The sequence below is a fragment of the Periophthalmus magnuspinnatus genome, chromosome 24, assembly GCF_009829125.3.
Source record: "Periophthalmus magnuspinnatus isolate fPerMag1 chromosome 24, fPerMag1.2.pri, whole genome shotgun sequence".
NCBI classification, from domain to species: Eukaryota; Metazoa; Chordata; class Actinopteri; order Gobiiformes; family Gobiidae; genus Periophthalmus; species Periophthalmus magnuspinnatus.
The window spans coordinates 7218974-7233103 of NC_047149.1; the positions used below are offsets into that span (position 1 = coordinate 7218974).

At 41.1% G+C, this 14130-nt stretch overlaps 1 protein-coding gene across 1 annotated transcript in view; it reads left to right on the forward strand.

The window, feature by feature from the left end:
* Positions 1 to 14130, forward strand: part of fut8b (fucosyltransferase 8b (alpha (1,6) fucosyltransferase)) — a 234379-nt gene that overhangs the window by 126291 nt on the left and 93958 nt on the right. Inside the window, exon 4 of the mRNA XM_033990801.2 lies at positions 825 to 1406. Coding sequence (XP_033846692.1) covers positions 1204 to 1406 — 203 coding nt within the window. The 5' untranslated portion in view covers positions 825 to 1203. The remainder of the gene's footprint in view (positions 1 to 824; positions 1407 to 14130) is intronic.

Consider the following 14130-nt stretch of genomic DNA (forward strand, 5'->3'; position numbering starts at 1 on the left):
GAGTACGTCATTGTGCTATTGAAATCGTTATCAAGCCTTTTCCTTTTTATTCATGTTTTCAATTCTATGTTTATCTTTCCAAACCAATCTGATTGCAGACTCACATTGACACATACAGAGAAATATCATTCAGGATCTGCCAGGCTTCAAAATCTGTACTTTGTATGATAAAGAAACTGAGTATGTGTGACAAAATCATGATATTCTGGTATGACTGTACATATCTTATCTGCTCTCGTGGCCTACATCAGGGTGTCAGGAATTACAACAATGATAAAGGCTGTCAAAACTGGATAAAAATCATGTGTACTGTTCATGGGTTTTCGGTTCCTTTTATATGTGGCTTTTCACCATCCAAAAGATGTAATATTTTGTTTTAAATTGCCTATGGCCATCACAAGTTGGCAACATTCCAGTAGCTCAGTTGGTCGAGTGTTTGTCCACTGACCCACAGGTTGGTGTTGCGATTCCAGCCCCCGCAGATAAATGCTGTTGTTGTGTCCTTAGGCAAGACACTTAACCCACCTTGGCAGCGTCTGTGTTGACTGGTGTTTGAGTGTGTGAATGGGCGAACGGTTCCTTAAAGATGGAAAAACACTACATAAAAACCTGACCATTTCTTTATTTTTCATCATTCTGAGATCCACGGATATACAGTGTTCAAACTTAAAACTGATGACCCTCTGGTTGGTGGGTGCTCAACCCGCTACACCTCGCTTGCCACACTGAACAATACAGACTTTCTCAGCAGCCTTGTGCAAATGCTATTGTACTTTCAATCTAAACTTACACCCAATCTTTTGTGTTTGTTCTTCCCTCTACAGAACCCATCCTCTCCACAGAGCATCATCCTCACCGGCCCGACGAAAAGGACACGGCAAACACAGGGAAGCAGAGTCCTCCAACCGCACAACTTACCCCCTCCACCCCCAGCTCTGAGCAGCATGCCGGGCACGCTTTAGCCCCCCTCTAAAAGCCTGGATGATCAAAGGCCAAAGCACTCCTGAGCTCCAACCACCACCACCACCACCACCACCGCATTACCATCCCAACCACCCCTCCATCCGCGCACCTCCGCCCCAACCCGAGATGCCCATGCCCGCCTCGCTGCATCACTCGCGGGGCTTGTGACTTGCAGACATCCAGGCTCGCAGCGGTGGTGGTGGTGGGTGGGGGCAGTCGCCGATCGGAGGAGGCCGAACAATGCGACCCTGGGCGGGATCGTGGAGGTGGATTACCCTGGTGCTGTTAGCCTGGGGGACGCTCCTGTTTTACATCGGGGGGCACCTGGTGAGGGACAGCGAGCACCCGGAGCGGTCCAGTCGGGAGCTGTCCAAGATCCTGGCCAAACTGGAGCGGCTCAAGCAGCAGAATGAGGACCTGCGACGTATGGCCGAATCACTCAGGTAAAGCATGTAGTGTTGAGATGATGTGTATAACGTAGGGTTGTCCAAAGTATCGAAAATCAGATATTGACCGATACCATAGACTTTATATATAAATGGACACAGCTGACGTGCTAGCTGCTGCGTTCCAAAAGAAGAAGTGATCCATAAATCAAGACGTGAACATTAATTACAGACAAATCGGGCACCTTCTTTCCCCGAGGTCGCTCCCACCAACATTAGCAACAAGTTTGATTGATATCGTTGCTAAGTGCTCCTTGCTAAACCAGCGGTACAGGCGAGAATGGGCGTTTCCTTCATCAGCCTCGCTCCAGATTGGCTCTTTGGTTGCTATGATACTTGCGTTTGGAGTTCCAAATGTGGAACTATAACCTCTAGCCTCGATAAGCTTCATTAGCTTCACACTTCATTACTCCACTTCTTTATATAGTCTATGATCAATACTAAAACTAATACCGAAACTAGATACTCATTTGAGGAAGTATCGGCACTGACAAAAACGACATCACACAGTCTTAGTATGATTTTGAGGTTTATAAGAAAGAATATAAGACCTCATGCTAATTATTTTGCATATGAAAATGGCATTCTATTACTAAAATAGGAGCATTTTTTTATCTTCATTGTTGTATTGTCATTTGTGTCGAGTATTGCGCAAATATCTCAGTATCGAAATCACGGTTTTAGTACCGTGACAACCATGCCATGGAAAAAACTTGATTAATCACTGGGTTGGTAGTAGCTCAGTTGGCAGAAAGCTTGTCATTTGTAGACCAGTCAGTTGGCGGTGTAACTCCAGCTCCCACAGATGAATACAGTCATTGTGTCCTTGGGCAAGACACTTAACCTCCCTCGTCTCCAGTGTCTGCAGATCCAGTGAATGGGTGCGTGGTTCATTGATGTAAAGTATTTTGAGAGCCTTGAAGGTGGAGAAGTGCTTTATAAATGTGACCATTTACTCATCAATACATTTGTAACGTTAGTGTCAGAACAGGAGCATTATGTAACTTCAGTGGTGAAGCTAACAGATACCTAGTTACAGGTAAGATCGCTGGAGAGGCGTGCCCACTAACAGTAAAAATATAAACATGGTTTTCAAAGTATTATTAATAATTAAAACCACTCTAGTTGAATAAATGCAAGATATAAATGTAATGCAGCAGTGGGAAACATTCCAAGCAAAGTCATAATATCTCCATGGAGACGAGCAGGTGGCTCCACCAGAAACTTGCATAATGCATCTTTGTAGTTAGTAGTTAGCAGTAGTAGTTAGCATCTTAATATCTTGGTGTAACATTCTACTGAACCAGTCTGGTGTTGTGCATGAGGCAGGTGGTCACTGTTTTGGATATTCTCAAATGAGTCAACTAAATTAGCATTATAGTCACAACAAAATATGCCAAACTAAATCAAAATGTGTCCCAACATCTGCGGGTGCTGTAAACGTATAGATAGTGCCATGGTTTCCTTCCTTAGTTTGTTGTAGTGGTGCATTGACAGGAGCAGTGATTAAACAGGACTCTAACACTGATTACACACATCACAATTCATTTGATTCTTTTCTTTGGGGCCAGTTTGCTGGAATTTCATTTAACAATGTGTAATTATTGAAGAAATGGTGGTAATAAAAAAAGTAGTTACTGGGTTAGAGGGAGTCAAAAAGAAAACTCAAAATTACTGTTATTGTAAGTTTGAAGGTGCTGTATCTGATTTTTACAATCTTAAAACCATGAAAAACAAAAGAGCATTTACCCAGTGGTGGAAAAAGCACCTAATTTTACCAATACTAGGGCAAACAAAATCTCAAGTAATAGTAAAAGAATCATTTGAACAAAAACTACTTAAGTTCAAGTATTAAAGTACCTGTTTAAAAATGTAAAAAAGAGGAAAGTGTAAAATGTAAAAGGGTTAGGGTTAATTTGTGCAGATTTTGAGGTCTTATAAAGCTTCAAATGTAGTGATTTTGATAAAGATTTGTGCTGAATTTTGTTCCACAGAAACAATTGAACTGATAATTTTTTCGACCTGTTTTTATTTGTATATTTTTGTTTGCTCAAATTATGAACATGTTTAAAAATAAATCCTCAGCCTTTTCAGCGGGTTCAAAAATGTAGTGTAAAAAAAATGTAGAGTGAAAAGCAGAAAGTATCCACTTCAAAATGTACTCAAGTACTTTACAATTTGTGCTTTGTTTCATCGCACCGCTGCACTTACCTTATGTATTCCAAGCATCATATTATTATTATTATTCACCACGATGAGTTTACAAGCACTTTTCACAACTCTTATAAAAGCGGGGTTTTGCTGTGATGGCAAAGCTAACAACAACTAGCAAGACACATTTGTTCAATTACGTGGGAAAAATTGGGTGCGGGCCCTTTAAGAGTATCACTGCTGCGTCAGTGATGGTAACAGTTAATACAGTAGGTGTAGTTGCAAGAGTAGCAGATGTTCTATAGTGATACTTAAATATTACTATTATGGCCATAGTAAACTTACCACACTACTACGCTTAAAATACTGTTACTTCTATTTAGCGCTGCAAGATCAATCACAATCTAAGAAAAATTGCAATTTAAGTGGACACAATTAGCAAGGGGTGTGGTTTTTGAAGTGCCATAAATTCCTCCACAATTTTGGTAAATGTAAACGGTCACATTTTTATAGAGCGCTTTTCCATTTTTAAGGCACTCAAACACTTTACATCAAGGAACCACTCACCCATTCACACACACATTCATACACCAGTGTACACAGACACTGGGGGCAAGGGGGATTAAGTGTCTTGCCCAAGGACACAACAACAGCATACATCTGAGAGTCAGTCGATCTGACCGCTCAACCAATGATGTTTATGTCGAGACCGGGCTTCGAACCGCCAACCTTCGAGTTAGAGAACGACAACTCTACCAACTGAGCGCTCCCTTGCATAAAAACGTCCGTGTAGTTTAAATGTGATTCTTTTATTAGTTTGCCGGTTCATATTTCATTGTTTTTGTCAGATTTTCTTGACTTTTTAAAATGTGAACTTTGAACAGGTTCCTATTATTAAAGCATAAATCGCAAATCCAATCACAACGGCAGATTATTCAGCTCGTACTCCTTTGTATTTTACACATTTGAGCTATTTGAGCCTTTTCCACTTTACAAATCACATATTGACGGAACAGACCATATACTATGTGATGAAAAAGCAAACATCATGCAGTTTAAGCAAAACGAGTTCAATTCCATTTTTCCAAGTGCCGCCGTTCGTCTGCGGAAAATGGATGTTGATCAGAATGCAGATCCATCAGGCGTGATATTTCCCGCCTCAGCTAAAGTTTTGTTTTTGCTTTAGTGCGTAGCTGTAGCGTGACAGTGTCAATTCAGAAGTACTGTAATGTGCGCGAGAATGGACCATTTTGTCTCATTTGAAAGTGTTTGAAAGTTCAGCGGGGTTTAAAGATGCGCTGTGGACTAAGACGCTTTGGGAGAATATCTGAAAGGACCAATAAGAAATCTTTATATAGCCTTTGGTAAATTTTAAAATGAAGCGTTCTACCATGTTATAATGTTCCCTCACTAAAATCAAAAATGTCATCCATGCATGTTTCAGTAATTTAGTGATCTCTCCCAAACCCTATTCAAACCGTCCTTATGGTTAGCTGTAAAATGCCTGTGTCAATTCTCCATAAATATATAAAAGCATGACACAAAACTTTACACAACAAACCTGACGCATACTGATTGCGTTGTGATAGCGCTCTGAAAGGGGAGTGGCTTAGCACAGAGAGCACAAGGAGGAAAACTCAGAAAAGCAAAACTTACATACATTAACTAACATGTTAATGTTTGTTTTGGGGTTTTTTTGGCAAATATAGCATTTTCAAAATAATAAAAGGTAACATGGTGATTTAAATATGTTATGTGTTAGCAGTTACAACCCCATAGAAGTAAAATACCTCCTCTTTTCCTCTTTAGGCGTATCCAACTAAGCCTGTCACGATAATAAATGGCAGATGTAATAATTTTTGAGAGCCAATATTCATCAGGAGTTTGTGTTAGTGGAAAACATGTTGTAAATTTTCTGTACTACTATCAGATTTGAGGTGTAATGGGTTGTATACATTTATATACATACACAGGAAATAGCTTCTATAACTAAAAATACACGCTAAACATGCTAATCATTTCATTCTGCTATTCATTTAGGTATACTGTATCTGAACAGAACTTGCTAATTTCCACACAAATGGACCCCGCACAATCTGGGAATCAAACGTTTGGACATTTTTACCATGTGCTCGGATGCTAACCACTAAATTAAGATAAGAGAACACGATATCCAACAATCTTGTAAACCTTCTGCGTTAAATCCAATTTTGGGCACCATTAAAATCGCAAGAGGGAATTATTTCCTTGGCGGAGGTCTATGCTGGGCTTTGTCTGTTTAAAATTTCACAATACATAAAATCCTTACATTCAGAGTACAGTTTCTTGCCCAAGTCCAGCAGTCTTCCGAGAACACCGCGCACCCCACTTGTCTAATCAGGCTAATTGCACAAAATGGTAAGAAACGAGATGATTGTGGAGTTTGCCTTTTGGTAGAAATGAAAATCAGGCTTAATTAAATCTCGGGCACGCCGGATTTGTACTGTGGAACAAACGCGCACGCGGAGTATTTCTTGTGAAGTCGATCAGTGTTGCAGAAGGGCCCACGTGAGACGGGACAGATGGGTAAACCAAGCGCACCTCGGCAGATTCGGTCTTGTTGTTTTGGCACAGAACTGGCACATCGTATGAGGCTATCAAGCACGCCGCGCCACTCACACTTCGGAACAGAGACACAGATGGTCGTTCTCTTAGCGCTGCATGCTAATAGTGTTTCTGCTAACATCCATGTAAACACCGGCGCAGGTTGTTGTGGTGTTCATTAGCGATAGTGATAGTAATAGAGTAATGGGTAAGTCATGGAGGTAGTGATGTGTCAGAACAGAGCTGTCACATGTACTTCCAGGAACTTTATGGAAGATTTTGATTTTAAATTCCATCAAGATGATTTAACTGTGTTCCCAGATATGAGGTAGACATTCAAATATATCTTTTACAGATAATGTTGTAAAGCTGATTTATTAATGATTACCGAAAAATTGGACATGGCCGACGAGTTGTTTAGGGGAGCACTCACACTAGGTTTACATTTATTTTCAAATATATATCATTTAAGACAAGGATGCCCAAACTCTTTCACCGAAGGCCATATCTTGAAAAATATTCGACACGGAGGGCCACAGACCAGTAGTTAATACAGTAGATAGTTCAGATGGGTGTATTCAACATAGTTTTGACTTCATACTTTAATTAAGGCTTGAAGATTGATTAGGTCTGCGTGACGATGCAATGTGATGTTATTTAGGTTATATTGGTTGGATTCCTCAAAGTTGCCATAAAAAGTACTGATTATGATCAATTGGGCCAGTTCAACTGAAGGCCTGAGGGCTGCATTTGGCAACCCAGGCCATAGTTTGGACACCCCTGTTTTAAGATAAGGAGGTAAAGGGGGTGTTTGGAGGTCCTTCCCCAATAATTTTTGTACAAATTAGGGGTAATTTCCTCTACTTTGATTGGTTTTAAATGATTAGAGTTGGGGTTAGGGTACAATTGTTACCCAATGTTTGTTTTTGTTTTTTTGTAGAAAAACAACACAGCTCCTTTTACTGAGATGATGGTGGCAACAAGCTATTAAATTTATATCCAGTAATATTATGAAGTAATGGATAGAGACATTTTTAAGGACAAAATCTGTATTTTCCAGGACATTTGGCCCTTCCCATACCTGAAAACAGATCAGTTATCTAGTCACGAGTAGCTGATTAGCAGTAGCAGCTCTAATGCTTGATAACACACCGGATGACACTGTTGATAAAATGTAGTTCATCTTTAACGGGAGCTCTTCAGAGGTCCCCGTTGCCTCCTGTGTGATTTCCAGATTCACTTTGATGCTGTTCCCCATCAGTGAAAATCAATATGAACAGCGCCCTCACTCACACATGCACGCACGCTTCACTTCAGACAGCTGGTGCCTCATTTAATCCCTTGCTTTTGTAATTATTCAGAATTGGCTCACAAACAAAGGTGCAACTCGCAGCGTGGGGAGCGGCCTAGCTTTTAGTGGCCGCTGACCAGATGGGGCTAGCTAGCACTCTTGTTGATCGGGGGTTTAATTTTGTGGTTGATGTGGGACCCAGGTTTTCTCCATAAGTGGGTGAGTGTAGCGCCTTCTAGTGGTATGCTAATCCTCTGAGGACGCTAATGTGCAAGGAGGAGCAGTTGGTTTTAACAGTTTTTGTGTAAATATTGGTTAAATAATAGTTTGTTATATTTGATTACAACCAAAAACACTGACAAACCAACATCAACAACCATCAATAACACCTGAACCAACAATAGACCAACTCAGACCCAAATCAAAACAAAGTAAACAACAGGGCTAGCCAGGATGCTAATAGGTGTGAGAGCACCCGTTAGTGACCTGAATGATTATGCTAAGTTTGACTCGGGCACAGTTCACACTTAGTTTAGCTCAATAGACCTGTATGTTAGTTTCAGTATCGTTAGCTCCTCTCTTCAGACAGATATAAGGCAGTGTCCAAGTAATCTGACCAGAAGTGAAGAAGCGGCTTGGATGAGCAGCGAAACATCTTCACTCAACGACAACTTTTTGTCCTGTTGACAGATTTCATTTTTTTTCTTTTACAAACAGCAGAATACAAAACCGCTAACAACCAAATGCAGTACCCAATAATAATACTACAAACAGCAGACTACAAAACCGCTAACAACCAAATGCAGTACCCAATAATAATACTACAAACAGCAGACTACAAAACCGCTAAAAAACAACAACAGCACCCAACAACAATACCGCTAACAACAGACTACATCACCGCTAACAGCCAACATTAGTACCCAACAATACCGCTAACAGTACCCAATAACAATACCGCTAACAGCAGCCTATAAAACCGCTAACCACCAACAACAGTACCCAACAATACCTTTAACGATAAACAGCACTACTACTAACAGCATACTACACTATCAACAATGGCAAAACACACAAAAAAACACTAACACTTGAAAGTTAAAAAAAATGCATGACACACTCAGGTGGCCGACGTTTTATTTTTTAAATTTTAGATGTTTTGGCAAAAAACCTCCGTCAAATCATTTATTTTCTTCCATTGCCAGCCCAGGTGCTCATATCCCCCTCCAACAAACGGGAGGTCCCAGTGTGAGGTCACCCAGTGAGGTCAGCCCACTCTACAACAAACATTAAATATACATATCATGACTTTGGTGTGCGTTTTCTGTTACAGTTGACCCAACACAACCACTAACAACCAACAACAGTACACAACAACAATAATACAGCAAACAACAGAGTACAAAACCGCTAACAGCCAACAGCTCTACTGCTAACAGCTACTACACCACCGACAATGGTACCACCACCAACACTAAAGGAATTCCAATCCATTTACTCCACCAACCACCAACACTGCCCATAATGATACATTCAGACCGAACGATTTAGTCATCAAAATCACGTCAATCGCCTTCGAGGGCAGACGCTTCAGATGCCCTGGGCCACACTTTATTCAGATGCTAATCTATGTCTTGACAGGAGCTCTGCCTGTGAAATGAAAAGTTCCGAGATTATATTTTGAAGTGCACAGACACACTTCAAACACACACACACACAACTGGGATAAGGCTCGTCCACCATCACTGTTTTGTCTTCAGCTGCTACATCATCGCCTTGAGGAGGTTCCTGATTGTTTGATGTGCCACAGATTTTGCCAGAAGTTCATCAGCTTTTCCGTCTCTGGCCTTTGACACGTGACACTTTAACCGTCGAACCGATTAGACGAAAAGCCTTAGATGCAAAAAACCCGACCGAACACGCCAAAACAAACTGCAACACTAACAACACTGTCACCCCTAACAACCGCACAAGCTGAAAGATGTTGGCTTCCTTCGCTCGAGCTGACTAACTGGCTGTAAGTGTGCTCCTCATTGTTCCCCTAATGGTTCTTGTGTTCTGTTCGTCCTATAGCTCTCCTCCAAAGTGCTGACACAGTCCTGGCTCGGCTCCAGCTCCAGTGCTCCGGTCCCCAGGCCCTCTCTGTACCTCCCCCCCCCCCCCGCCTCCCGCCTCCTCATCCTCCCTGTAACATCTCACTAGCTCCATGACAGACCTCTCCTGCACGCTCTTAGCTTCATTCCACCAGAGCACTCAGTCAATCTGCGTAACTGACATGAAAGTTAGGTATGCTGTACAAGATTATGAACAAGCGCCCTGCTGACATTACAATCATCACATTCTCAACTCTACTGGAGATGGAGGATAATGAGTCGAGTTGAGTCTCTTCATAATTTTCATATTTCGATCACCATGTTACCTTTTTATCGATTTGAAAATGCTATACTCGCGTAAAACAAAAGTTTCAGTCTCTTTTTTGAGTCGGTCCTCTTTCAGAGCGCTACCACGACACAATCACCGTGCGTCCCGCTAATGAAACTACCGCACATCGCATCAGGTTTGTGAAGTTGTAGTGTACAGTTTTTGTATATTTATGAAAAGTTGCCATTCGTGCGGGAGAATGGATGACATAGTTTCGTATTCCGAGTATTGGACAAGATAGGGCCCTGGAAAGATCGTCAGATTACTCAAACATGCACGGATAACATCTAAAACCTGTTCAGACGTGTTTTTGATGAGGAAGCAAAGTTATGATTTGACAGACAGCTCCAAAAAGTAGATTTTCCATAAAGGACGCTCTATTATATCGGCTTGTCTTGATATTACTTTGACTGGGATGGTCCTAATCACATTAAACATCTCTATCTTGATGGAGGCTAGGCTAGATTACAAGTCAGATCTGTGGTGAGAGGCACAGATTTGACCTGACCATAGTTCAAAGTGTAATTGTAGTACTTGTTTTCTTCATATTTTGTTTGGAGGCAAAAGTCAGGTAGAACGTAATGTCATTTAAATGTGGAAACTTTTAAAGTGTCTGTGTCATCTGTAATGTGTCTGGGAGCAGGTGACGATTACCTATTCATGTGTTGTGTTATTGTGACGACGCGATGGCCTCTTTGTATCACATAGTTACACAGTTAATAAATCCGTCACCATGTTCTGTCAGATAAAGTTAAGATGGATGTGTTTGGAAGTTTGGAGTGTTTTTATTGCACCAAAACATTTTTATCTAGTCTGCTTTTGATCAAGAGCGATAGACACTTTAAAGATCTCAAAATGACTGGATGTAGTATAGGGAGACACATGCCTGGAAATCTAAGAGGAGCCATTTTGTTTCGATGAGTTTGTATGTTTATGGTAATTAGAGAAAATCTGGTATATTGCACATTTTTATTGCTGTGAATTAAAGGATGCATTTGGGCTGTTTGGGCTTTCGAAACTACTCGGTCAGCTTTACATCTAATGGGAGTTTGTGGTGGTAAGTACTGGTCTAGTGCAATTTATACTGAAAATATGATAAATGTTTGTTGTTGTTTTTTATTTAAAATTTCATAAACACTATGTCTCCAAATACAAGATAAACATGTTCAATTCAATTTCAATTCAAGCTTTTATAGATAACAATTGTAATGCTGATCTATTTTTAAATACAAAAACATTGACTGTGATTAGACCATTTGTTTGGGTTGCCAGATTTAATACTAAAATATGGTTGTTGTCTGCAGCTCAGTGAGTGAAGTCAGGAGGTTCTGAGCTTTCACATGAGGCCTGTCCATAAACTGAGAAAGAGACAAATATGTGTGTCTGTCTAAAGGTTAAGGCAAACGGCAAAATGGGTTCAGTTGTGATTGTAGTACAGTTATGTTCTAAAAATAACCCACAATAGGCAAAATCCGTGAAGTAGACAGCTTTATTTTTTACAATTATTCTATGTTTTGCAGCTGTAAAACCCCTCACCACACACTTTATACACTTTTCCCACACAGGTATTAACATTTTCTCACATTTCTCTCTTGTTTAAACTCTCTCAAAGTTCAAACCTTCGTAGGCACCTTTGTCGGTGCCGAACGTTTCATCGACATTGTGGGTATTGTCGTGGAGAAAACTTGCGAACATACAGCACTTCAGAGTCACACTGCGATCCAACATTTATGTAAATTTGTCTGAACACATTCTGTACTGTACAGGAGACACAGAAGAGACTGAAAAAAAACCTTGCGAAACAACGAGGCCGTGAAAGGTGAACTGCGATATAGCGAGGGACCACTGTATTTCTTGTTTAAACAGTGAGAGCACAGCTACACTTAAACTGTATGAAAAAGTGGACTAAGTGAGTGTGACGTCGCCCATAGTGTTCAACTTCGGCTAAATGAATCTCATCGAGGCGAGTGGTTATAGGGGCCAGTTTGGAGCTGAGTTCCATATTTCAAATTCTGACCACGTGAGTTAAGGACATAATAGCAAAATAAATAATTAATATGAACATTTTAAGACCAAAATGACGAGTCTGACAGCAGCATTTGCAGAGAGAGGGGTGAATTCCTCAAATTAAAGTGAATTGCGTCCATGATCACTTTCTGTTTGAACGAGGTGGCTAGCGGGTTAGCTGTGTATACATGTATACAGTCTATAGCTACACACAGTTCCCTTAAATCTAACTTTGTAATAGGAAGTGATCTAAAATACAATGCTTAAGTTGCAAAAGCGCACTCCTCCTCCCAAAAAATGCCAATTCACTGTGCTTCCAAACTGATTAGCTCTTCTCCCGTTTTTGCTGAGCTAATGCTGCTTTTTAAGAATGCATTGTCACATCTTATTAATAAACCTATCAGTCATGTTTTCCCCCATACAAATTGCCGTCACCTAGCTAGCCCCACACTTCAGCGCGGAGCTCCGGCGATCCGATCTCACCGTTCCCGGGCGCATTTGAGTGACAGGTGCCGAGCCGGTCAGCCAATCAGCTGCCAGCGTTTAATGAGAGGTGAGAGAGGGGTCGGGGTGAGCGACGTGATAGGCCCCGCCCACCTGCCAGCAGCTGTCAGTCGCCCCGGGCAACCAGCCACCATATCGCTTCTTGGGGACAGTGAGGGCACAAACTGGCCTCAGAGTGGTGCATTTATTTTATTTTAAACGAATATGATTTACAACACATTTAGTGCAATTCATCTTGATGGGACTTTAAAATGTGCACTTAAAATAATAACACTGATGATCGTAAAAATGTAGTAGCAGTTGGTTATTCACAGTATTTGTAACGTTTCTTGACTAGTAGTTTCTTGATTAGTAGTTTAGTAGTAGTAGTAGTAGTAGTAGTAGTGGTGGTAGTAGTAGTAGTAGTAGTAGTGGTAGTTGTTTTGTTTTGTTATTTTAATACAAGCATAACTGCACATATTTTACAGTACTAACTAGTATTATTACCAGAACTAATCACATACTAGTCTTATCCATAGTAACCATACTTTTATTTCTGCATTAGTAGTAGAAGCAGTAGTAGGTATTGTAGTTGTAATAGTATTTGTTGCAGTTGAAGTAGCAGTAGTAAAAGTAGTAGTAGTAACCAGGCTTTATTGCGGCACTCTCCTAGTGCAGCAGTTGTAGTTGCAGTAGTAGTAGTGACCAGATCTTTACTGTAGTATTTATTCCACATTGCTGGACAGGTTTATTCTGCACAAGTAGTAGTAATAGCAGTAGTAGTAGTAGTAGCAGTCGTAGTAGCAGCACTAGTAGTAGTAGCAGTAGTAGTAGGAGTAGCAGTAGTAGTTGTTGTAGTAGCAGCAGGAGTAGGAGTAGTAGTAGTAGTAGCAGCAGTAGTAGTAGGAGCAGTAGTAGTAGGAGCAGCAGTAGTAGCAGCAGTAGTAGTAGTAGAAGTAGCAGTAGTAGTATGAGTAGCAGTAGTAGTAGTTTTTGTAGTAGTAGCAGCAGTAGTAGGAGTAGCAGTAGTAGTAGCAGCAGTAGTAGTAGCAGCAGTAGTAGTAGCAGCAGTAGTAGTAGTAGAAGTAGCAGTAGTAGTATGAGTAGCAGTAGTAGTAGTTGTTGTAGTAGTAGCAGCAGTAGTAGGAGTAGTAGCAGCAGTAGTAGGAGTAGTAGTAGCAGCAGTAGTAGTAGCAGCAGTAGTAGGAGTAGCAGTTGTTGTAGAAGTTATAGTAGAATTAACAGTAGCAGTTGTCGTAGTAGATTACAGGTTTATTCTGCATCAGTAGCAGCAGTAGTAGTAACTTTTTGTTCAGTATCTTTTTCTACTTTTCCACATTGCATCAGCAGCAGCAGTAGTACTTTTACAATACTACCATACTATACTTTTTGTCCAGTATGTTTTTATACTTTCCCACATTGCCCCAGAGCTTTACCCGCTGCACTGTAGGTGAGTGACCGCGGAGATGAGGGATCGCTCTGGCATCGATCCCCCGCAGCCATGCCAACCGCGCGGGGGGAGGGGCCAGGAGGGGACGCCGTGATGGATGGCACCGGAGCGGCACTAAGTAAAGAGCAAAGGCGAAGACGAGGAAGTGGGGGATGAGAGAGCAGAGGAGAGACGCGCCACTTATCTAATTTCTATGTGATTTCACTTAAGACGGCGTCAACAAGCGAATCAATGCGGAGCTGACCCGAACACAAGAGTACAGAGGCAGGGGACGTGAACTTTTGATACTGACACATATAAAAGAGAATAGTTTGAGCAGTGTCATGGTTTTATTG